Source organism: Notothenia coriiceps, unplaced genomic scaffold, assembly GCF_000735185.1.
Source record: "Notothenia coriiceps isolate Sejong01 unplaced genomic scaffold, NC01 NC01_scaffold00008957, whole genome shotgun sequence".
Classification (NCBI taxonomy): Eukaryota; Metazoa; Chordata; class Actinopteri; order Perciformes; family Nototheniidae; genus Notothenia; species Notothenia coriiceps.
This window is the reverse complement of record NW_011341658.1, coordinates 622,091-648,407: the sequence shown is the minus strand read 5'-3', so window position 1 is coordinate 648,407 and position 26,317 is coordinate 622,091. Positions and strand designations below refer to the sequence as shown.

Here is a 26,317-nt window from a genome sequence, read left to right as displayed (position 1 = left end):
AAAGATTGGTAAATAAAACAATGTAATTTGACTTAATCACATAAGATACTTTATCAAGGTAGGCATACAAATACACATACTGGCAAGAGTAAAAGTATGAATTTCATTTTCTACTTGTATGTTGTGTCACAAAAGTCATATTTTACATAATTAAACATCCACTTGTGCCTATATGCTGGGTCTTACATCGGCTATTGGAGTCACAATTTCATTTTTGTTAATAAACAAGTATTTTTTGAACTTACTGTATTACAAAAGTGTAAACAACAGTGTAGGCTACAAAGAAGGAACCAGACAGGGACTGAACACTTTCACGACTCCCTGATCTGACTTCACACACCTACTACCATCCCTGTGCATTGAAAAGTGATTTATAAATGAGTATCTGGGTGTTTAAACATTGTGCACTATAGCACCCGCCCCAGTGGCCTAATGAATAAGGCATTGTCCTCCTAAGCCAGCCATTGTTGGTCTGAGTCCACACCAGGCTGTGTAGCAGAGTGGCGCAGCGGAAGCGTGCTGGGCCCATAACCCAGAGGTCGATGGATCGAAACCATCCTCTGCTAACAGTTTTACAATAAACAATCGTGATTCCCCGCCACTGGCCAGTTACCTAAAAGGATCAATAGGCTGACGTAAAGACGGCAAAGTATTATACATACTGAACATAAACATGGGACTTCATAAAAGCATTAGTCATCAATACTTTACTGAGCTTTACGCATCCTGTCGGCTACAGACGCCCTGTGATTGGTCAAGTTATTAAGGACACAATTGTTGGTCAGCATAGACAGCTGGGAGTTTAGGGTGTTTTTACTTTTCTCCCAACAATAATCTTCTCCTTGATCCATATTTTCTTCTCCTCCTTTATCGCCCTCTTCCTCTTCAATCTCGCTCTCTTCATCACTTCGTTCATCTTTTTCTAACTGGAGACAGAATCAGATACAGGGTTTTAAATATGTGACGAAGCGAAGGATAGTTGGGAATTTACTTCACATGTATTTCTAGATAAGATAAGATGTACTTTATTGATCCCAAATTGGGCAATCTTTGCGTTGCAGCAGCATAAAAAACAAGGCATTGCACATAAGTTGAAAAGTAAATATGAAAATAATATGAAAAGCGCCTTTGCGAGGATATCAAATATCAGTCAGGGATGCCTTATTCTTGATTTAACCACTGATTCTTACCTTGCCTTTCAGGAACTTATAAACCATGCGTAAGATTAAGCCCGCCCAGAATATGTGAAGAACCTGCAGCACCATCAGCAGGACGTTGAAGAAGTAATAGCCGAAAAAAGGTTCAAATACCTCCATTGACAGCACCAGGGTGGTATGTATGATTCTGTAAGTAATTCAATAATACATGTTATATCCCTACAAAATATGAAAACATTGAAACAATGGAAAAACTTCTAAAGAGTAAACCTTACTTGCTGGGGAAAATCACTAGTCTGGTCACAAGGAAGGCCACAGCAAACACAACGAACAGCGTGTCACAAGTCTTCCTCCAGCCAGTGCCGTAGTTGAACATCTTGGCAGACTGCAAATAATTGCATTGATCAAACAAAAACAAACCAGAATGGAAGCTACATGTGAAGCGTAGTCGTGTTAATGAGGCAGGCTGGGAACTAGGAAAATAGGGAAACAAGAAAAAACAGGACGATAAAAATGACCATGTGAGCTTAATGTCCCCTCAGTCTATGATGCGTCTGTAAAGCAGACATGCAGCCTTTATAGACTTTGTATTTAACGTTTTATTGCTGTTTTATGATTTGTGTCCTGATAATCTAATTTAGTGCAAAAATTTAGCACAATTTGGTCCTCTAAAATAATTTCTGAATCATCATCATATACGGGTCAACAAAGGTTTCCTCGGGCTGCTACAGTGCTCTTAGCTATCATGTCTCAGTCACAGGATCTGCATGCTCAAACTAGACAAAATAAAGACATCAAGTTTGTTGGGCTGCACAAACAGACAAAGGGCCAGCATGGAGGTGAATCCACAGTGACATGCCCTGGAGACATTACTTATATTTGTATACTTATATTTGTATATTTGTAAGGTCCCTTGTGCCTTTGGCTATGGCCCCACATCCCGATTACATGACATGGGACTGTTTATGTACAAGTTGTTCTTTTTGGTCCCGCCGACATATAATATGAAAGCAGCATGACAATGGGAAAGTGTGTGAGAATACCTCGAGCAGGATGTCAGAGGAGTCATGAAGCAGCATGACCAAGGTGCCGATGCGAATGTAGTTGGCACAGTAGGAGAAGCTGAGCAGGAACATGGTGGCCAAATGGTGGATGACCTGTTCTTTAAAATCCTAGCAAACCAACAATATGTAGATTAAAACAAAAAACAACAACATCATATCATCATCATTTTATTCAGTTCTAAGCCACATTTTACAAAATACTTGGTTGTTTTTAACAGGCTTTGTAAGGGTTTTAGTCTCAGCTTCCTGGATCTTTAGTTCTTAGATAAACAAGCTGAAACGCTCACAGCAGCAAAACAGCATCATGGAAACACCATGCCGCTGCTCTATTCAGCGTTTTTACCAGTTTAAATCATCATTGTCTTGGATGGGAGGGTTTATTTGGCTAGTGGTTCAACCCTCCTGAACGTCTGGATCTTAAGTTATTTGAAAATAACTATCTTTGCAAACATTAGTTGTAACTCAGCTGGCAGCCTCTCCAGGATGTCTATTTTCTGCCAAGCAGAGTCGTTCATTTAAAGCACAGGTGTAAGCTATAAAATATGAAGTATTATTAGGCTGAAGCTCACAAAACATTTTGATTTGACTTATGTCCTCTTCTAAAGAGCAAATGTGCTTTGAAGCAAATGATTCAGATCCTCACCTTCCTCTTGATGTCCACAGAGATCCTTAGGAGCAACGAGCCATAGAACCCCAACTCCAACATGTAGTACCAGTAGTGAGCTCTCTCCATGGGCTGTGGACAGACACATTTTTTAATCGTCAATGCAAGGTGGTTAAAAGACATCCAGACATTTCTGCTGGCGCATGAATTTAGCAATAGCAGCTGACACTGGGTAGCAGCTGTAACTCAAATTGAAGCTGCAAATAACGATGAATGGGTCGTCGTAGTGCATTATGGGAGGCGTTGCAGACTGGGCGAATGTGTTAACATTACTTCTTCTATTGAGTATGATGTGGTAGGACTTCCATTGTCCACTATGCTGCGCTAGATAACAAAGGCTTAACAAACATTATGTTGCTCTATATCAAGGGTGGAGCAAACAATGCCATTTTCATTTAAATCAGATATCGTTTGTTATGTAAGGTCGCCTTCACGTTGCCTGAGGTTGTTGTCGCTACGACTTAACTCAATGTTGACCTGTAAAGGTCCTCAGGTCTGAACCCTAACATGCATGTGACATCTCGGCCAATGGGGCAATGCCCATTAGATTAACATTATCTTCCTGTTTTATGGTAAATCGTGCAATATATGACAGAAATGTAATACTGAAATATGACACTAAACATCAAAGCAGTGAGATTTGTGTTTTTACCTGAAATGGATATCTCCTCCAACATTCCCTGAGGTCCCAGAACCACGGTCTCTGTATAAAAAAGAGGAACATACTGTACAGTATTGCTGTAAAATAGTAAAACTCAAATATTTGCTGTTGCTGTAAGTTTATTTTCAAACTCATACTCACAACAACCAAGCAGGCCAGTCCAGACATAAAGGCTGTGAGGTAGAAAAAAAACCTCCAACTGCAAAACAAAAAGTTAAGATAAAAAAGGTTGAACATTGAGACAAAGGTACTTTTTAAATGTAAACAACTCAACATCGAAGGACTTGTTTTGCAGTTTTAACCCGGGCTAAGTTAGTCACGTTTTTAAGGGGTTTTCCCAGGCTGTCTCTGGATTTTGCAGAGAGTTTTGATAGAAGTGTTCTTGAGGGAAGTCACCTGTGAACTGGGTTGTGAAAGGGTTGTAGAGAGAGAGCACTTACGCAGCTTCTCCAAACTTCTTGGTTTGACAGGGTCTGTCTTGGTTCCTGCGGAGTCTGAACCACCTCTCAATCTCCCTCTGGGTCTTTCCACACAGCGACATCAAACTGACAATATCACTCTGAAACAATAAATGGACGGTTGAAATGAATGAAAAGGCGAGGGATGAAGATTAGAAAGCATTCTTTCAAGGTCCTCCATATAATGTAACCAGAAATGTAGGAAGTAAATGAGGAAATGACACGAAAAGGGAGAAAAAGTTTGAGGTAGAGATATCATTTTCAGAAAACATGCACAAAACTGAGAGTATCAAATATTTATAATAATAATAAATGTTAATCACTTGTGAAAATCTGTTTCCTCCTGGGATAGGTTTACCAGTATTTGTTACCATCTCAACGTTCTTCCTCTTTGCTTATCTCACAGAATAGTAAGCCAATGACAAACAAGAGGAAGCACAAGCTTAAAATGTTCATTTGAGAAATGTAAAACCTTTTAGTATTGATCCTATTCCAAATTAAAACTCACCAATGTTTGAGCCTTCTCAAACTAACCTGTGTCGGCTGTCTGCTCCTCTGGGAGTAAAACACCTCGAGCTTTGGGGAAGGGGCAGCAGTCACTTGAAGCCTTTTTTTTACCCCCAAACATCTGCCCATGGGTGGGGCAAAAAACCTTGATAAAGCCAAAGACAGCTTTAATTAATAATGATCCACCGGTAATAGTCACTGACAGACAGTCCCGACAAAGCCTGCAGTTGTTTACCTATTGTACACAATGAGGAATTGGTACCACTTTACAATAAGACTTATACTTATAAAGGATTCATAAAGGGTTTATAATTAGGTTATGAATTAGGTTGTAAACACTTTATTAATCATTAAGAACCATTTATAAACCAGTTCTAACATAGTTTTCATACATCAACACAGGCTCACTATTTGGCAAGATGACTAAGCATTATATTGGCTACTTAGCGAGAATCAACTCAGTGAACAAGAGATACCAAGGATGCTGGCTGATGAAGAAGACGAAGTAAGCTAGGTAGCCAATATAAGGCTTAGCAGTACAGATAAATGTTGGCTCACTATTTGGCAAGCAACCGGTCACAGTTGCCCTGTTTATCTCATGTCTTATAAAAGCTTATTAATGATTTATAAAGTGTTTACAACCTAATTAATAAATGAATTACAAACTATTCGTAAACCCTTTATAAGGGTAGTCTTATTGTAAAGTGGTACCAATATATGACAGGGGCTGTCTATAGTTAGAAGATTAGTATGAATGCTAAATCAATATAGATATCATAATGTGAACGAATCAAAAATGACATGAACATTATATATAATAAAAAACATCATAGAGTTTATATGAGATAACAGAATATAGCGAAATAAAATAGCAGTGTAAACAAATAGAAATTTGATTTTTAATTGGGTTTAACAAGTACTCTCTTCGCTGAATGTTACAACAGTTAATACTCTGAGGATGTAATCAACCAATCAAAACCCCTGAAGACTATGTGGGTGTGTGTGTGTGTGTGTGTGTGTGTGTGTGTGTGTGTGTGTGTGTGTGTGTGTGTGTGTGTGTGTGTGTGTGTGTGTGTGTGTGTGTGTGTGTGAGAGAGAGAGGCTGTTTAAAAAATGCCTATTGGGCTTGTTAGCCACTACTAACAAGCCCACTGCATCACAAGCACCTATGGTTTGTAGCTACCTATGGATTCCCTTTCATGTGTTTCATTAGATTTTGGAAACAAATACAAAAACGACGAGGAAAGTTCACATTGCATTTGGTATACATCTTTAATGTTAAATAGTTAACATTGATAATCCTCTATTTAGGACAGAACATTTCGATGTATCTTTCTCTTCATCTCTCTCTGTCTCTCCTTCAATTCCCCAAAGGCCTTTTTTCCAGATGATAACAATGCCTGCTTTGCCAAAACACCTGCTCACTCACTCACAGGACCTGCTGAATGAATTTAAGAACCAAGTTTGTTGAACTGTAAAAAGAGGATTGTATTTCTTAGACAAAGGCTATAGTAGTTATTTCAGGTCGGGCAGGATAAGTGTTTGATTTTCTTCCTGTAGAGCCTCCAAAGTCCCAAACAAACACATCAGCAAGATTATGACAAAACAAAGAGATCAGGTGTGTGTTACCTCTCAAACACGTAGCGTAGGGCAACGAAGCCAAGCGCGAGGGGCAGAGCCACGAGGAGGTCGTGGGGTCGGGGCCGGTCAGATTCTGCCAGCTGTTCCACGTCTCTCCATGTCACACCTGGAGGAAGCCAGTATTCCTGCCTCCATATGTCAGGCAGCAGGTCCATTCTGCTGCAGAGGGACAGACAGAGAACATGTTTAAAACAGAGGTGTATACATAGTTAAGCCTGAGCCCAATCACATTGTTTCAGGCAGGTCTGAATCTCTTGCTGTTTGTTTGTGTGTGTGTGTGTGTGTGTGTGTGTGTGTGTGTGTGTGTGTGTGTGGTGGTGGTGCGTGCGTGCGTGCGTGTGTGTGTGTGTTTTTGTGTAGCCATTTTGGCACATGAGAAAAAGAGATATAAACCGAGGAAAACCATGTTTGCATATATTCTGATACTTGTTTCTACCTGAAAAAATAAGCTATCAACAATATATTAAGTTCAACATCCTGTAGGAGTATTACACAGTCAAGTGTCAATCATTTCACAAAATAACCAAACACACACAGAGCTTTATACAGTGTGTGTGTGTGTGTGCGTGCGTGCGTGCGTGCGTGCATATATATATATATATACATCACACTATAAATAACAGAACAAAACTATAACAGTGCCACAAGCAAATTGAACAAGCCCGAAAAGTATGTATAGGCTATGTCATATGTCTTTGTTAAACCATCAAGAGTCTCAAGACAGAAAACCAGCTAAAACTAAGTGGGTTGTATTGATGTCCAGCATAAAACACACCAAGTTTTATTTGAACTTACCTAGGGGGCAGCTCTCTGGAAATGACAAAGTGGTAAAAACTATTAAATCCACTGTAAAATTGTGAATCTGTTTCAGATGTATCAGTCTAGGGAAGCGCGTCCAGATCGCTGTATCCCTAACGACCACAGCAGATACAGTAGAAGCCGTTCACTCCTCACAGGACAAGTTAGGGACAACAAAGAGGAGTTGCTACTAGTTTCAAAATAAGAGCACCTCGTAGATACTTGCGGTTTTTCAAGCCAACAAAATGAAAACGTAGTTGCAAAGACACGTCTGTTTGTGTTTACCAAAACATGTTCTCCCAAATAAGTACACCAAATATTCAAATTACTTGAATATGCCAATCTACGGTAACGTAAAAGTATGTCAGGTGAACCTTTATTCTGAAGGCTTCCGGTATTCTCTGTATATTGATGTAGATTTATGGTTGAGTGGCACGCGAGACACAAGAGGCGGCTCCTGCTCACAGCCGCGGGTCAAAAAAGTCAGCAACAAAGAAAATACTGGGCATTAGCACGCGACTTTTTATAAAGGCTAACAACAACGTTAATGGTTTAGGCTAAAACTGGTGTTGCTGTAAACTTAAAACAACTGAGTAAGACTTGCTAGTTGCTAGAAGTTAGACATTCACATCAGCAGTGACAGCCTACTGTACATTTTGAGAGGAGAATCAAATATAATCTTCCCGATAGAAATGTAAAAGGTGAAAGCATAATATAATAAAACTCACTCTGCTTCACTTGGTCTGGTAATGTTAGCTTATGTTAGCTGTCTCAAGATATGGGTTGGCGAAATCTGACCATTCCTCCTCAACTGGTGCTATTGTTATGCTTCATTTAAACGTTTAGAATATACCTGTAATTGCTACTTATGGCCATACTGGCAGCTAACTGCAGGCTCTCAGCTTGTTTTGCCCAAGAGACACTTTTGCAAAATGGCCATAGGCAAGGCTTATCCTAGACCTCTCTCTTGGGGATCCTTCCTTTTGTACCTCTATCCATTTTAATGATTTTCTAATGCACCTTATTTACATTTAAAGTACTAAAGAAAATTCCCATTGGAAAACTATTTATTTTCATTGTGGTCCACATTTTCAAAATGGTCCACGGGCCATAAATGTTGTACAACTTGGTTATAATATCCGGTTACATTTCCGTATATTCCACACAAAGTTGTACTCTAAAGTAATACAAAATGCTTGACACAGTAAATACCAAGTATATCTCATTCCGTTTCCTTATACTCCCTTATACGTCATGCTCACGATAGACCTGTCCTGGGAGAAAGAAAGCAGCTGATGACACTAATAGCAGCAAACCAGGACTCTACCAGGACTTCACCGTTTGAAGGTAAACATACAATTGTGTGCATAGCCTCGGGGGACGGGGACACAAACTCTGCTCTTATTACATATTTCATGTTGGGCTTTTTATTTGATTACTTTAATAAAAAACTATAATGAGACACACTCCCTTAGCACACACATACATTCACATGATTGTCACACACACACACACACACACACACACACACACACACACACACACACACACACACACACACACACACACACACACACAAGTCCTCCTCCTCCATTTATACTAACACTCAGCAGATAGTGTTGACACGGAGGGAGATTAGCAGGGTGTCTGCTGATAACATCACCAGTTATGTACTGTAGCTATCGTTTTCTGTCAGTCAGAACAACAGCTGTGTTTTGATTAAAGCATTGTGTTTGTTATTCAGTCATGTTTACGTCAGGTTTGTAAAAAGGTGGACTTACTGGGAGAGACTGCAGCACACAGAGTTAGAGAGTTTGTGTACGTATTCCACCATAATAACATGATTTTTATGTATGGATGTGGGTTGTGCTTAATGTGTGGGGGGTGGGGAGGGGGGCGTTAGGTGGGGGATCCCAACCCTTAAAATGACCTTTGCCGATTCAGGAAGGTATTTCCATATTGTTTTGCACCTCTCTATGTTTCCATTAACTTCGACACAGGTGTCTAATGTTTGCATGTCAAAATATAAGAGAGCGAGAGGTAATCCAATCAACTGAATCTGCAACACCCAACATCACAATAAGTGACATTTGACTCAACATTTATTAAGCACAAAAGATGTTGTATATCTTGTCATTTTACAAAAATTCCGTTTATTTTCTGTGATTTAGTTTTGCATATTGGTGTGCTGCACATGGTCAGGTTTGTGTATATGACAGCGGGTGATAGGAACTGAGTGCCTTTGTTGTTTTATCAATGATGTCAATTGTAAGGCTCCACTGAAGCAAAATCTCTCCCGTTAATTGCGGCACTAATGAGATGGGGGTACACTCAGTACGCTTCCAACCATCTGTTGAAGCCTGATGAACTGTAAACTGAGAAAGGGTCCAGCTAGTCTGGCTGCTTTATCAGCATCTTCAAGCTTTGATATGCATTGTTTGAGCATGCTTAAGGACTTCAGATAATTGGCCCTGTCTAATTGCTATTATGTAAACAGTGAACATGCTAACACGCTGATATTTAGGTACACTTTACCTTGCTCAGCGTTAAACATAACAACGTTATTTACGCTTTGCGTATTTACACTAAACACAGAGAAACCCTGATGCCCATGGGAAAGTTATAACTTTGCAAGTATTTAGTAACTAGAAAATTCTGAGAAATCGTTTTTTGTGTGTTTCGTGTCAACGCTCCCGGACGAGTAGCGTAACAACATTTGTGACGGAAGAAGGAGAATAAGATGAGATAAGTATGTCGAATACTATTCTGTGTGTGTGGCTTCACCAGTCACACAGAATAAAGCTGTACAAATGCACATAATGAGCTGATGATTGAGCTAGTGGTGAATTCATAACAATTGCATTAATGTATTTACCACATTTAATGACAATACCCTCAGATGTTATAAGTAAAACAATTCAACAATATCAGATCAGATCTTGCAGGAATGCTCTGTGGGACTGTTATCTTCATATATAGTTCATCATTCATCAGTCAGCATACTCAGTTTTGAAAGTTGTTTATGCAATGTGCACTTATTTTGACACTAATCTTTTTTAATACAATGTATGTGCTTACACCTCTATTACCAGGTGTACTTAACTTTTCTAAAACCCACACACCCGAAAATATAGATTCAAAATAATTCAAAAGAAATGTTCCTCATTGAGAAGTAATTTTGAGACTCACACTTGTAGTTCTCAAAATATTCAGAAGAGGTCAGACCTCCTCAACTAAGTGAGTTCCCACAAAGTGAAGCATAGACCAGGCATATACACCACAAAGGATAAAGCCAAACAAGGAAATATGGGGGACTCCTGCTGGAACCCAATTGAAGATGCATTCAGGGAATGCAATTTAAAACTGTGTGACAAGTGAAACATCTGACTTTTTACACCAATGATTAGGAAGGAGAAGCACTATCTAAGATTCTGACCTTTATCCTTTTGCTATTTTATTTATTGTGACACTGTTTTGATCCATGTTACCACTGATTTGCTCTTATGTTACTCTTATCCAAACAGTGCTGTGATGAGGGTTGGGGTTTGTGAGGGGGCATCCTCCGTGTGTGTGTGGGTGGGTGTGTGTGTGTGTGTGTGTGTGTGTGTGTGTGTGTGTGTGTGCGGTATGGCTTTAAAGTGATGAAACCTACTAAGATGCAAGACGAGACAAAAGCTTTTTATTTCCTTAAAAAACTAAATTCCACTATAAAGAAACACAAGGAAAACCTGTCCTCTTTACCAGCGTCTACATCCAGGAAGAGGGACCACATACAAACGTTTGGTATTGATTAACAGTCATTTGGTCTTAAATAATAAAACACCTATTTTTTTTGACAAATCCGTAAAATATCAATACTAAACTTTATTTATAAAGAGAAGACTTTACAGTCTAACAAGGGAATAAACAATATAACGAAACAAGTGGCAAGAGGAGCAGTAACAATAGTAAGATATAGTTATTAGCTTTCTCATATTCCTACAGGCACTGTGCAACAGATTTGGCTGGTGGATGGGACTAAAGGCAAAAAAAGGATTAGGGGTTGGAAATTGGTGTACATGCATTTCATAGTCATAACTTTATATGACACATAGTGAGTCAGCGCTGTGACCCTCCGCAATGTGCCTCATAAGCTTCTTAAAGGGATGGGAACAGGAAGGAGTAAAACCCCAAATAAAATATTTTGTATTAACTGTTATGTATTATTGCCATCAGCTTTCATAATAGGATATGATTGGAATTCAGGACACAGTGCATTTTAAATAACATAGAGAGACACAAATACCCAAAGCTACATTTCAAGAAGTGATTTAAGCTTTTCCTTCAGATTATAGAAGCATTTGATAATTATAAATAATTTCACCTGAGAATCATGTTAGAGGTGGTTCAAATGCCTCACCATTTCTAGCATGGTTCACATTTAGAAATACATAAAAGAGGTGACATCTTCTTAATTGTTGATTCAGCTGCACCTCCAAAAAAGGTTCAAAACTGTCATGTTTACATTTGTTAATCCACATGTAAAATGGCCTGCATATATTGCTCTAAATTGTCTGTAACAGTGGGCATTACTTATGTCAAAACAAATTAATTGTCTGCACTAAACTCATTGTATCTCTTTTATTGTAATATAATACGGCGATACTGATCGCTCTCTTCCTGCAGGGTGTGGGACTGTAAAAGCTTCAGTGTAACACAATACACAAAATGAATGAATGAAAATGAATGAGACCTTTGGTGTGTCTGCTCTTCTTCTCTCTGAACATAATACTTCCAGAGATACTGTGGCTTCAAGGGTTTGTTATGCTCATCGTTTCAGCTTCAATTATAGTTCCTCAATCACACAACAAACAAACCGGAGTTTATTCATTTTCAGAAGCGGTGGTTTTTAGCAGGGCGCAAAACGATTATCATCCATCGAAAATCACTTTAAAGTACCTTTTACATATCTCCAAATTCATCCCTCTCCTCCATCTTCCGATCATCTTCACACCAGCGCGTAATCAAACTGTCCTCTGTCCAGTCCCTCCTTGTGGTCCGTCCACGAGGAGGAGGGCATGCTGCTGTAGGGGTCCAATAGGATACGGATGCAACGAACAACGAGAAAGAGCAGCAGCAGCACCAGGAGGCCGACAAAGCACAGGGCCGACCCCTGCTCGGGGTGCCCCGGCATGGGCTGTGGCACCGTGGGGCCCCTGGGGAACCCGGGCGGAGCAGGAGACGTGGTCTCATAGTCCACCACCCAGTAGTTTGAGTCGCTCATCTTGAAAGTAAGGTAATGCTTCGAAGGTTCAAATCGTTCACTGTGTTATTTTGCGGTCAGAAGCTATGAGGAGCAGCATGGCTTTGCAGGGTCATCTTCGTGGTTTCTAAACCCAGAGGGCGATCACATTGTGAAATCTGACAGAGGTTAACCGCAGAGTTTCCCACAAACCAGAGGGCGGAGAAACTGTTCCAGTCGAGATAACACTCTGCAAATCAGTAGTGCAAACGAATAAGCCCCCTGATGAGCCGAGCAGCAAGCTGAGGCATGCCCACCGAAGTCTAATTAGATTTACTGGTCCTGTCTGTTCCTCCCAAGAGAAGCAGAAAATACGAAAGCTGAGGTTACTGTTCAACTCAAATCACCTGCGAGGTCCTCAGTTTATTTGACCATATTTGTAATGTCTTCCAATAGCAGCCTTAGAGGTGCATATATTGTGATTACAAATGGAGCAGCTGCAGATGTTCCATAGATCAATCAAAGTGCTCGCAGGCTGTGAATGATCCGCTGTTTGGCGCTTCAGAGCGTTTTCTTGTTTAATCACTTCAAACGGTTTGGCTGTGTTGCAGCACGCTGTTTATTTACCGAAAGAGCTTCTATCTTAATGTCTTGCGTCTCCAGGGACGTCTTCATTTGGGGATTCACTCACCGAGATACCTGAAGAGAAAGAAAACAGAGATAAGACGCAACGTGAGTGAGGGAGTTTTCAGCGTCGAGAAGTGCTTAACGGAGGGAAAAGACTGATTGATTCAGGGGGTTCAGATCTTGACAGGGGCCTTGAAGCATGTCAAGGATTATAGATTGTTAGTTTCTTTTCAGCGCCCAGAATAAGGGGTGTTCACTTCACCCAGACCTAGCAGCAACAGTCTCACTTTTAAGCAGTTATTTCACTTCCTGTCTGACCTTATCATCTTTCTCGTTTAAAAAATGACTGAGACAAGGCTGCAGCAGCACACTTCCCCTGAACTCAGGTACTGCTTAGTGCAACATAAATAAATCCGACACTGATGAAATAATGTGGAGGAAACCCTCAGAGAGTTTCTGCACTCCTGCACAGCAACACTCCCTGGGCTCTTTAATGGGCCGTGCAGTGGAGAGACGTTTCCTGCAGTAGGTGCACTCCCCAGTCAGCAGATTCTATTCCAGGAGGCTTCTTCTCCCCGCTCACCGCCCCGCTGATCCTCGCAAAGACACGTTGATGGCTCCCCCTGCTCTCCAGATGATGGAACATAAGGGCCAAGCAAAGCTTTAATAGGGGCCTTAAAGACGTAATGAAAGAAACTGCCTGCCTCAGTATCAATTATCAAATGGCTTGAGGGACGGACAGTTCAGACAACTGCGTGTTCAAAAGGAAGCTAAATGAACAAGACTCAGTAGTTAATAGAGAGTCATGAAGTAGGCATGAAGTTTACACGGGACAACACATTAGTCAGAGTCAGTATGGGGAAAGCACTCAGAAAAACACTGCTAATGAAACCTGGGAACATAGTGCAGTAATGAGATGTTGTTGAACTACTTCTATAACTGCAGAACTTGCTTTCCCGATAGAATTATAATGTGACTGCTTTTTATCATCTGCCAGAAAACATGAAAGAAAATAAGACAAGACTGGATTATTGAGTTACTTTTCCTCTTAGATCCTTTAAAAACAAAAATATTAAAATATATACTTATACATAGAGTAACACAACAGGAGACACATTTTTGCTACTCACTGCAACTCTACTTGACAGTTTACTTTATGCCACATTGGCAGAATATATAGTAGGGAGGGTTACATTAATTCAGCACCATCCAACACTTTTTATCCCATGACCCAGCTTTTTCACAAGTCAGGAAGTCAAAACAAAACCGTTTTTTTTTCTACCACAAAATTGCAAAGTTGTTCTTATTCACAAGCAAGTTCAGCAGATATCTGGGTCCATTTAAAGATGGGGTTTTAAAAGGTCTCTGCAGGTTAACCAAGGTCATCGTGTTATACAAACACCGGCTCAGAGGATGGAAACCCCGTCACATGGAGGAGAAAAACAAATACAGCTTTAAAGAACATAAAAGAATGGACAACATCAATTTCATGCCTCATCGATCCTCATTCAGAGACATGCTGTGGTTCCTAAGCAGCAGATAAATCACACTGTGGTGAAGAACCACATTTGATACACGTACAGGACAAAAAACGTCTTTTAGCTATTTTGGACCCCTGATTGAAAGAAAAATGTTAGTTTACATGTAAAAACGTCAATAAAATCGAGTAGAAGGTGGATAGAAGAACACAGCCATGCCGATGAATTCTGTGGACAGAGCCCATGCAGCGACATATGGTCGTCCCGCGGGCTCTAATACCGGTAACTCCCATTTATACCTGTGGATTATGACAGCAGCTTTGAAAATGTCAAGGACTTCTTCAAATAAAAAGGGTAAGATGATGCTGCCAACCCTGACTGAAGGACTGCCAGGCTGAACAGAGCCCCATACCTGTGAAGCCAGGAGCTCACTGTTCTGTTGTTTTTATCATATGATATAAGAAATGTTATGTATGGCCTCATGAAACAAACTGTTATTACCTTTTTTTAATCCCCGCTGGCTATCTCAGGCTATATCACAGAAAAAAGACTTTGTGTAGTTTGATGTTTATCAAACAGCTTCTATTCAAAATCAATTTTCACAACATAAATCAGTTCATAGATTTAATTTTAGAAATTTTAAACTACTGTCTAACTGCTGTTCAAACAAAGTAAGAAGTAGATTATTTTGTTTATCTATTTTTAAATAATAACTGAAACGTAAAGCTACTAAATTGCATTTTTGTAGGACATAAGGCAAGGCAAGTTTATTTATATAGCACCTTGCAACACAAGGCAATTCAAAGTGCTTTACAAAATGAAAGACATTAAGAAATGGCATTTAAAAACAGTCATTAAAAAGCAAATATAATAAAATAAACATTAAAAGAAAAGATACATGAATAAAAGTTACAGTGCAGTTTAAGATATGAATTGTTCAATTAAAAGCAGCGGCAAAAAGAAAAGTCTTCAGCCTGGATTTAATAAGATAAACACCATGCAGGGAATAATGTTCCTTTATATTGTGAAGACTTGCTTTTTCACCTAATTTAACATGTTGGTCCTTTATCAATGCAAGAAAGCTCAATGGTTTGGAGAGTAGTTTGAAATTAACATTCCATGTTTTATCGCGATGTTTCAATTGTTTGACATTCAAGCAGGACACTTGTCCCTTTGTAAAAAAGAAAAAATATTACTTAAAAAAGTCCAATGATTTTTCACAGCAGGGAAAACCACCGATGATAACAATATTCCAATTAAATGTGACACAAAGTTACACAACAGCACAAAGTTATAGCCTGCAAACTTGTAAACACGTGATTCATAAAGTAATCCTCGCATTACAATAACATCTCCACACTGCCTAACAGAAGTTCACACAATGACAAACTGGAGGACGATCAGATTAGAGAATTTACTTACCACCGCATGGTGAGGACGTGTAATGAGAAACACGGAGTGATGAAGATGATGAAGATGTCGATCCAGCAGCAGATGTTCAGCACTGAGCTCTCAGCCTGCACGCGGGAGGTTCAGATCTGAACTCTGCTTTGTCAGGAGCTTTAAGTGCGCTCAATGTGAGACCCGCCCCNCCAGGCCTCGAGCACTAGCTCCCTGTTGATGGCTCTAGTTGTCCTGATGTCTTTCCTTCATCCTGGGAGCTGAAGCTGGAAGAAAATAAGATGTAGAAGCACATCAGGACAACTAGAGCCATCAACAGGGAGCTAGTGCTCGAGGCCTGGAGAAAAAGATCTAATATTCCCAGGACTTTAATCAAGTCTTCTGAAGTCCAACTCTAACTTGTTTGCTATGTGGGTGTTTGGATGAAGAGGTAAGTCTTTGGAGGCTTTAAAGTCCTTATCTTGCGTAATTTACTGTAGCTGAAAGATCATAGAACTGTTTCAAAATGCATTAACTTGTTGGGTCTTACTCCAGTAACACGTGATATAGATCGAATATCGTTTCCTATTTGCTGTAAATCACTTGTTAATATCGGGAAAATGGGTCAAATTCAGAGGTATCCAGAAAAGTCTGGATTCAAACTTGCCGCTGCTTGGTGCTGTGTCGTGACGTCACGTGTGGTTCCGCTAATCCTGGTGAGTTCAGCCCGTCCCAGCATCACACAGTGTAGCATTGCTGGTATAGCCGCATGTCAACTTTGTGTATCAGTGTTTATCTCCGAGTTTGTCTTGTTTTTTCCCGGATTTCCCGAAGTTTTTCCGGATCATGGTGAAGAGGTGTGTCGTTGGCGGGTGTAGCAACACCAATCGGGATGGTTTTACCGTTCATTTGTTCCCGAAAGAGAAGGTCGGTGGTGCACATTCGCGTTTTGCTGGCTCGAACCTATACGGTTCTAGGCCTCTTATTTCTGGTGTAAAAGGCGGCAGAGATCGTTCAGATTCATCGTCACTGCTCGCATCGTCCACACCAAATAATTGTTCTGTCAAATTGTGCCAAATACCCGCGCTATTAGCTTTTTCTGATGCGTAAACATCAACAATATTTGACGCCATTTTTCGTTGTGAACTCTCGCTGGCTGCGCGCATTGGCTGTCGATCCGGACGGCAGCAGGGANTTAGTAGTGTGTGTGTGTGTGTGTGTGTGTGTGTGTGTGTGTGTGTGTGTGTGTGTGTGTGTGTGTGTGTGTGTGTGTGTGTGTGTGTATACAGGGGCGCCGTTTGCCGACAGGCAAGGCAGACAAGTGCTTGGACCAGAAGGGGGCCCCCAAAAAAGGTAGATTAAGAAGGTCCACAGCAACGACAACATGAAACACCCTTTAATGTACTGCAACGACATGTCGGGAAACCCCTTACAACACTTTTCCCCAGGATTCATCCTGTCCTGAGAGTGACAGGATGGTGATGTTTTTTTTGATCTTACAGTTTTTTCCTCTCATTCTCAGGTGCTCCGCTCGTTTACGTCCATGTGCCGTAAACCCTCAGGACACTTACTGTATGAAGTCAGACCCAAAAAGAAGCTGAAATAAAAGGTGGGACTGGATATTGTCAATAAAATATGTTGACAAGCGATATTGATTAATGGATTGGTTTTTTACTTAGTCACAGAAGATTTTTCAGTTTTTTGTGATTGTGTCAAATCAAATGCAAAATTCATCCAAATGAATCAGCTAAGGTTAATTATCATCATTTAACTAAATGGCCTTTAACATAACACACAGCACAATAATATGACCGGATGACTGCATTCTTTGTTTTTATTTCCAAACCATCCTCATCAGCTCAAAAGTTTGAGACACAGCTGGCATTAATATCGATATCGATTGTAATGCGAACAATAAGGCTCGAAAACAATAATACAAACATAGCATTCTGGACAATGTTAAACAATACAGTCTTTGTGATAAAACACTCCGTGAAGTAGACATTGTGTTTTTTAATAAATACACTTTTAACACAGTACAGCCACACTCAAAGTGTGTGACATGTTGTCCACAGCTAAGTAATGTGCTGAGAAATGAGAGAAGGCAGAAAATGTCTCAGTGTGTCTATCGTTAATAAGTTACTAAGTCAGTAGTTTGTTGCACAGGACGATTATTTAAACAGGACTAGTTAAACTTATTATTACAAAGCAATTACTTATTTTGTGTGTTTACCTAATATCATAATTGATTTAAATCATGTGGAAAAATCTTATTTATCGTAAGTGTAAATACGTATCGTACTTAAAGTTAAAGGTTTCTTACGAGTTTAAATGATGATGTGATAACGGACGACTGTTGAAAGACCTTATCGATGCTCTACACATTTGATCTTTGGTGTCCATATCCAGATCCGAAGTTGTGCTTCCATGCCTTACCAGAATATTAAACACTATGAGCATACTTTTATTTCTGACCTTAAAAAAGATGTCATTGCTTATTGTTGCAGGGAAAGCTCTTATATAGAACCACTCAGCTTTCACTTAAAACAACATTAAAGCTGCTATTTTAAACGAGACCATACACACATGTATTTATTATTATTATAATATATGCAGGCAAACCTTTTAATAGTAATGTAGTCTTGTTCCCTTTTATTCACTTAGTGGAATTCATTTGTTGTAAAGACGTTTAAATATACCCTGTCAGTGGAAAAAATAACCAAGGCCTCTTATTTATAATAACACTGCATCGCCACTTGTACGAAAGTCATACTTGTGAAAAATTACAAGCACCCATTTTTTGTAATAAATGTCTAGCGGCGTTAAGCACTTACCTTAAAGTGGTTTTATTGCATTGAATGTGACTCTTGAAAGCAACATGAAGCGTTACATTACATTGGACAAGCAAACCGTGTGTACGCTGCCACCCTGCAGCCGAGGAGCTGCTCCTGTTGAAGAGGGACGGCTCCATCTTGTTTAGTTTCCTCCCTGCTGCATTGGTCACGACACATTTACCCCTGTCATCTGTTCCTTTTTCTTGGGTTGGGTTTTCTCCCCTCTTATTTGTCGATGAGTTTGACCAGGCTCTGGCGAAGGTCATTGAGGTCAAAGATCTTGATGTCCAGAATTTCGATGGCCCTCTGGATTTCAGACTCCATGCGATCCCGCTCCTCCAGAGAGTTACTCAGCGTCTGCTCTGTGTTCTGGATGCGGCGCTCCATCTCTGCATTACGCATCTCCGTCTCCTACAGAGGAGAGGAAGCTGTTGTCAGTTGAAAGCCACACAAAACAAGGGTCGAAAGAAGACATCTGAAAATGAATAATACTTTTTTTTATTTAACTTTTGTCTATTTGCGTTTTAGATTCCACCTCAATTTACCCAAAACAAGGATTATATAATGCTTCATGGTTGCATTGATACAATTGTCTACACTACTCACCTGTAGTGTATTGCAAAATGTATGGATTTTTGCAAAAAACATATATTTAAAGGCCATTTCCAAAAAAAATCTGTTTTCTTTTCTCATACTCAGAGCCAGAAATCTTCACTTCACTTCAGAACATTCATAGACCAAACTTTCCAGTTTTAGTCCTAAGTTTATTCTTAGATTTTAAATTGAGGGTTTTATTTATATATTATTCATAGCCTGATACATAACATTTTATTCCTAAAAACATGAAAAAAGTAGTTTTTTGAACAGCTGTTACAGCATTTTCTGATTCATGGAGTTATACAAAGAGATTATCCCTCATAAAATAAAATAAAAAACGTCATCAAAATGAAACAAGACCTTTGACCCGTCTTTATCCAATGTTCAGGTTAATGTTTTTTAAATGTATTCAAATGACCACACACAAGTGATAAAACATGTCTTAATATAAGTTATCAACTATGGTTTCATCCACCCTTTTGCCCCCTTAACTGCTGATTACCTCACTATTACTTGACAATGTGTATGTAATATGAAGAATCATACCACTGCAGTAATAATGTCCTTCCTACCCGTAATCTGTGAATGGCCTCGTCCCTGTCGTGCTCCATGTCGTGGTACTCCACTTTCTTGTTTTGCAAAATGTGGATTTCCTGTAAAAGATTTCAAAAGGTAGTTTGAGTCGATTATTCTTCCATCGACACCTGTTAGTACATTTCCCAGCCTCGGACCCCCGCTGATGATAATAATGAATTAGTAACCACAGACCTCATCCTTGGCCTTCAGCAGGGCCTCCAGCTCCTCCAGGGACTGGGTCAGCTCGTCCTTCAGCAGGTCGCTGGGGCCGTGGCCCCCATGGGCCTCTATCTCAGCCAACTTACCAAAAAACAAATTCAATCATGTTCAGCTTATGGAACAAGGATTTACACAAATATCTTAAATATGAAGTCTAAATTATATTAAAACGAGGATTAGGGTTATGATTTGACCAAGCATGTGCTCCAATTTATGAAATAGTTTACCTACTGTTAAAGTTGAGGTTGTTTTTTTTGTCCTCAAAAACGAGTTTTCTTTTACTGGTTTTGAATTGATGTCAGATTTCTTTGTGTTTATTTGAGTTGTTGAAAAAAAACTAAAAAGGACAACCTTTTAAACTGCCTCTGCGTCAGACAGAGACAGGCTGGATTATTTGTAACCATGTATGGTCGGGACAAGAAGGAGCGGTAGAAAGAAGAAAAAAGAAAGACAGACTAGATGCCAGCTCCCTCTGGTGATTTCTCATTTCTTCCTAACTGGGGCATTGAAGTAGGATATTGCTGGCCTACAAACCCCTCTCCCTCCCTCTCTCTCTCTCTCTCACCACCCCAGAGACGTGAACCATTTTCAGCCACCTGGTCCCCTTCCTTAGATAGAGAACAAGCTCGGTCCAAAGAAAACAGGGTTCTCACTCGTTTGAATTAATTTGATGATGTAGATCAAAAAGAAAAAACTATTTCTTGGTCAAATACCAATACCGATGAGTGGGGGAGAATTAAAGAGGAAGTGATCGATACTGTGGAGTTGAGCTATAATGGAAAGGGATCACGGTATTAAAGCTTTGAATAAGAGAGGTTTGTAGTTGTCAGCCTGAGGGCGAAGTCACATTCCCAGAGGAATCAGCTACCAGCAAATGTGAAAATACCTTTTATTGATGAGTGAGGAGGGAGCAGGCATTTGCATTGACTGGAACCTGAGCAGTAAACCAAGTGTTAAAGCCTCCTGAGGCTCTGGGAATGTACACCAAACTCCCTGGTGGTGAAATGCAACGTGACCATGTGGTGAACTGATTCAACCGGTAGGAAACGCCTTGAATAAAGGAGGGAAACGCCTGCAGTGCAAGTTATTTCATAGACTGATAAAGTGTGTTACCAGCCGCCTGAGCAACTTGTCCTTTTTTTATTTTGCTGAACAAGTGCTTACCAAACCAATGAAAGGAAGTTGCTTCATGCTAACGAAGGATCACTTCTAGGCAGGGTTGGGAGGGTTACTTTTTAAATGTAATCAGTTACTGAATACTGAATACATGCTCTGAAAGTAATCAGAATACAGTGACAGTTACGTGTTAAAGTAACGTATTCAGATTACTTTTAGAATACTTTTGGAATACTTTCTTTTCCCATAACAGATGGGTATGTTTTGGTGAACAGGACCGGCCAATCAAAAGCAGCATGACCTCTCTGGGCCGACTCGGTCTTTACAGAGTGACTGAGTCCTTTCAGCATCACCTCCTCTTGTTTGAGCGAGGCTTTACTTTACTCCTGCTACAGCCTCACAGCTCCAGCATTGATTTTTACATGTGACCTCAGCCATCAGATTCTCTGCAGGTTACCACAGAATACACATTTTCATAACTATTTAGTGCCATTTTATAGAAAATACATGATAGTTGCAGATCTACTTTTAAGACTTTGGCTCAATAATGCAGGAAGGGTTTTTGACCTGATTTAACTCAGGGGTAGACATTAAGGGTAAAATTCCACTGGCCAGTACAATTTCATTATCACTGGCCCCACCATTGTAACCACTGAGCATTCGTCCAAAATATCGACTCTAATAATAATGAAGAAAATGAACACATTTGTTGGAATAGTAATTTATGCACATACTATACATTACTACTTGTACTACAACATTTGAATCATCAGTTCTTCCTCATTTTCCTCAATTGTTCATATTTGGTTTATTAAAATTATTATATTGTGGTCATTGTTAAAATTAAAAAAGGAGGGTGACATTTCTGCTATGAGTATTATTATTTTTATGATACACTTTCTGCCTTCCTGTCATTATCAGGAGTTAGAAATGTAATGGCTATGTAATAAATTAGAACCTTCATTATTCTAAACTGCTGGGAACATTTCCCTAAGAGCGAATACACCTTGATATATTCTACTCTTCACTTACCTCTCCTTCTCATACTCCTATCACTCTCCTTTAACTCCTCTGTGACTTTCTTTTATGAAGATAATTTTTTGCCAGGCCGCTTGGCCGGTTCCGGTGGTTTTAAAAACATTTTGGCGAATGGTAAGGTGCGCGAAAGTCTGGTAGTGAAGGACGCGCTACTCCGCCGCAAACAGCTGCTTTTGCTTTTCATCCAACCATGATAACCACCTCACGAAAACGCTGATGTTATAGCGTTAATAAACGAGAACAATTTAACAAAAATTGCTTGTCAAAATACCAATCTACAGGAGCGACATGGTGATTATAATGCTTACGTTTCTAGTTTTTTTTTAATTAATTATTATTTTAACCAATATTTGTGATTGGGCCCGCAGTGGGCAAGTGGAAAGTACGTTATGCTGGCCCGGGGTGTCTAATGGCGCTTTTTCCACTGCATGCACGTAGCACGTTTAAGCCTCTGCCCACTTTTTTTTGCTTTCTTCCACTAGGGGTAGTTCCGGCTCAGGGCTTACTTTTTCACCTTTTTTCGAGGCTTTCTTACCGGGGCCAACACCGGCTCTGAATATGCTAAAACTAGTGACGTAAAGCACTCTTGACTGCTGAATGGTCCACGAGAGAATCGCTGGCAGGCTACAAACTAAATGGTAAATGGTAAATGGACTGTTACTTATTATAGCGCTTGTATCCAGTCTTTTAAGCCCCTCAAAAGCTACAACAAAATGAACCATCTTTGTACCCCGTTGATTTAATCTGTAATACACCGTTTCAACATATATTGCCGACAAAGTAACAAACATAAACTGAAACAGCTCGGTTAGTAAAAACCATGAATATAAATGTATATGGACAAGTCTGCAGACAAAGTAACGGAACGAGAGCAGAAAAAGACTTATTAATAATAGCGTAGTGTTACTAGAATGGAGATCGAGAAATCGATCCGAGCTAAGACTAACAGGTGTATAATGCTCAACGTCACACTCCAACGGAACACCCAACCAACATAAATCAACCAGCAGATTGTAATTCGCCTATATAGGAACACAGCAGTTGTGTTTGTAACTTATTATAACTTTTGTTAGACACGATTCACGCACCCGAAACAATACACTGCGATTACTATAGTAAACTACGCCACAGGGATACTAAACTGGTAAATGGAAATTCGCAAGACTTAAAGAGAACATAATCAAGTGGAAAATGACACTCTTTAATATGTGTACGTCTTTTATACGATGATACTATGTTCCATGGTGTTCCAGGATGGAACATTCACTATGGGTTCAGAAACCAAACAAACCCTCTGTCCTATTCCTCCTATAGCCAAATCTCTAAAAAAGGGGCTGACACGGAATGCTGAAAAAAAAACGGATCCAAAGATTTCAACATTTTTCATAAAACGTCACAAAGAGGTGAACAATCCGTTATTGACAACTTCAGTACCACTATCAGGGGAATGGAGCCGACGGCCACGTGGGCAATTGCCGAAACGTTCATTGACATATACTGTGTAGGAAGGGGATTTCCAGCCCTTTGGATCTACTCAATGTTAACGAAATTACCGGCAGGAACTATCCGTGCACATGTCAGCGCGCTGATCGATATTAAATACAAGTTATAAATGCACTTTTAACACTCACGTACCCAGGATTCCTGCTCCTTTCCTGGGTTACAAAGTGAGGTGACGCAGCCTGTCCTCTGGGTGCGCTCTGTGGGGGGGGTATCGCAGCCTGCTCCTCTCTGCCTGCCTGCCGCTGCGCTCTGCCTCTATCCACACAACTTTCCCCCGCCTTTCAGAGACTTATTGATCGGTCAAACTCTAAGTTACAAACTGTACACATTGCATTCTTGCTAATTAGCCAAAATATGAACGGAATAAGTAGCAAGCATCGTAACAAACAGAGTAAAATAAATAGGGACAACGGCTTGTCAACTAACCATTCAGAAACGTCCTGCTGCAACCGAGATGTTTGCACCTCCACCAAAACCTCTGCTGCTTCAGGGTCAGTTTCTGGATCAAATTGATAATATGCTTGAACACATGCATTGCTCTGAGATGACATGTTTATTCCACACTCGTAATCACAGCAAGCATGGTAACGTGACTCTCGCCGGCTCATGCCCCCCTCTTCTGCAGGGGGGCGTGGTCAGCTGCTGCCCAGAATTTTCAAAGACAGGCTTGGAATAGAGCGAAAATGAGCGAAACGAGGCATGGCTAAAAAATAATTTGTTTGGTATTTTGAAAAATAAAATGTATAAATATACCTTATATAGGTATGGTCATACACTATATCATTTAAATATAGCATGATAGGTCTCCTTTAAAGCGAGCCTGGCCTACCAAGGCCAAACTAAGCTGTGCTAAGCCGTGCTAGGTCCTGCAGTGGAAAAGCGCCATAAATAGTGCTTCCGGGCCAGTGGGCCATTTATAATGTCTAGCCCTGTAACTGCAGTGGGGTTTTCTCTTTGAACAGATCTGTTTCAGCACTCACCTCTGGTAGAGAGGTCTCTATAGTTCATGACATAAATCAAGTTTAATCTCCATCTATCACAAGATTAAAACACATAATGTTTGCTAGTCGATTGAGATGGCTGACATGAAGATATAAACACAAAAATGATCTATGGGCTAATTTATGCCTTTCATTGAATATACTAATAGTTGCTAATTCAATGTTCAGTGTAAGTGCACTTAAGGAGAGCAAGTGGCTGTGTTTCGATTGGAGGGTCACCTGCTCTCTGAGTCTGTCTGTCTCCTCCTGATAGGCTGCCAGCTGTTTCTTCCACTGCTCCACGTTAGCATTAGCCTCATGCAGTGCTGCCACCAGCTTGGTGTTGCTGTCCTGCAGAGTGAAGAGCTCGGTATCCAGGTTCATCTCACAGATCGACCTAAAAAAAAACACACACAACTGTGAACAAGTGAACCATGGTTCATGTAATACTGTGTAAATAAGCCTTGTAATAATATGTCTTAAAACTGTCTCGATGTAGAACACCGCAATATTGAAACAAACTGAATATTTGAGGTTGCTGTGAAGTGATAGGATGACAAAATGTTGGCCTGGTTAACAGAAGAGTTAAGAAGCCTATACCAAGGAATGCAGCCTGCAGCAGCATTCATATTGCGGACTGATCTTTTCACAGCTCTTAACAAAGCAACAATTGCAAAAAGTGCAAACAAAGAGAGCACACTGTCCCTACAATACTCCTCTACATACATATAAGTAATCTTCATCATAAGACAGAATGTGACACTAATGTACTTTTTTTCACGTAAATAAGAGTTGTGACAAATTTAATTTAATCTGTGAGCATCAGCGAACAAAGAAGAAGAACAGTTGTCATTGCAAATTGTTGTGAAAGGAAAATGGCATCATACAGTCTTCTTTTGTGTAGTTATTCACATTTCTTTCCAGTACGATTGTGTTAAATGGTTTCAGATCAAATCTGTGTGGCTAAAAATCTAAATCTTACTTGACACAGCATTTAATGATGTATTGAGTTCTGATATGTGGCACATCTATTGTAAAACTATTCCTATTTTATGTGGACACCTATACTATGATGTACCATCTGATTCTATAAATTATTAACATATGAGAATGTTAAAAGTTATCAATCCTTTTCCTTACAATCTGCAGAAAAGTTCATGTTCTCGTTGCTTCCTTTATCCTTCGCCTTTGTTCGTTCCCTTGACATCTAGAAGATTGAGTTAGTCCCAAGGCAACAGTTTACCATGGCAACCACTGAGGAGCAGTTTTCTATCGTAGTAACTGGACTGTAGGAAATAAAAGCACAGTGGGTGGCTCAGACCGACTTATGAAGGGATGTTAACGAGCCTGACTCCGTGTCACATGAGTCCACAGGAGCCCCTTCACTCCCTCACAAGCTTCACAAATCTAATGACGTCAAACTGTAATCAACCCTTGAAATAAAAAAACATGTTGATGCATAACATGCTCAAATGCAATTAATTGTATTGATTAAAGTTCAGGTTTCATATTTGTATTTTGTGACACCACAGTAACATCTTTGAATGCTTAAATGTTCTCTATTTTCTCATACTGCCTTTGCAGTACCTCTTTTCACCCACCGTCTGAAACCAGAGTCCAGTCTGCTCTGATTGGTTAGCTGGCCGGCTCTGTTTAGAGATGTCCCGCCCCTTAGCATATCACCTACAACGCGTTGGAGCGCTAGCCAATAGAAGCGTGAGTGTTACATAGTGATGTCATTATGTTAGGGATGTAAACAAAGGACTCAAATCAAGGTGTTTCAGGCAGGAAGGGACAC

The 26,317-nt window shown here is 40.0% G+C and overlaps 3 protein-coding genes and 1 non-coding gene across 4 annotated transcripts in view; 1 reads left to right on the top strand and 3 right to left on the bottom strand.

Moving 5' to 3' along the window:
* Positions 1–124: 124 nt before the first annotated feature.
* On the bottom strand, positions 125–7,068 carry cers4b (ceramide synthase 4b). The gene is made up of 11 exons (XM_010770421.1): positions 6,948–7,068; positions 6,141–6,311; positions 4,539–4,656; positions 3,987–4,105; positions 3,688–3,745; positions 3,538–3,588; positions 2,865–2,957; positions 2,201–2,329; positions 1,433–1,542; positions 1,191–1,344; positions 125–926 (listed from the first exon to the last, which is right to left on the bottom strand). The coding sequence occupies exons 2-11, from the start codon at positions 6,305–6,307 to the stop codon at positions 708–710; spliced, it is 1,218 nt and encodes a 405-aa protein (XP_010768723.1). The 5' UTR covers positions 6,308–6,311; positions 6,948–7,068; the 3' UTR covers positions 125–707.
* On the top strand, positions 495–566 carry trnam-cau (transfer RNA methionine (anticodon CAU)). The gene has a single exon. It is a non-coding gene; the product is annotated as a tRNA-Met (tRNA).
* Positions 7,069–10,690: 3,622 nt separating the features above from the next.
* On the bottom strand, positions 10,691–15,786 carry ctxn1 (cortexin 1). Its single transcript, XM_010770422.1, has 2 exons — positions 15,699–15,786; positions 10,691–12,870 (listed from the first exon to the last, which is right to left on the bottom strand). Exon 2 carries the CDS (start codon positions 12,211–12,213, stop codon positions 11,938–11,940), a length of 276 nt encoding a protein of 91 aa, XP_010768724.1. The 5' UTR covers positions 12,214–12,870; positions 15,699–15,786; the 3' UTR covers positions 10,691–11,937.
* A 1,249-nt stretch (positions 15,787–17,035) lies between these two features.
* Positions 17,036–26,317, bottom strand: part of LOC104944876 (homer protein homolog 3-like) — an 18,468-nt gene continuing 9,186 nt past the window's right edge. The window contains exons 8-11 of the mRNA XM_010770463.1: positions 24,760–24,916; positions 19,856–19,963; positions 19,660–19,740; positions 17,036–18,901 (exon numbers count right to left, since the gene is read on the bottom strand). Of these exons, the coding sequence (XP_010768765.1) occupies positions 18,716–18,901; positions 19,660–19,740; positions 19,856–19,963; positions 24,760–24,916 (532 nt within the window). The 3' untranslated portion in view covers positions 17,036–18,715. The remainder of the gene's footprint in view (positions 18,902–19,659; positions 19,741–19,855; positions 19,964–24,759; positions 24,917–26,317) is intronic.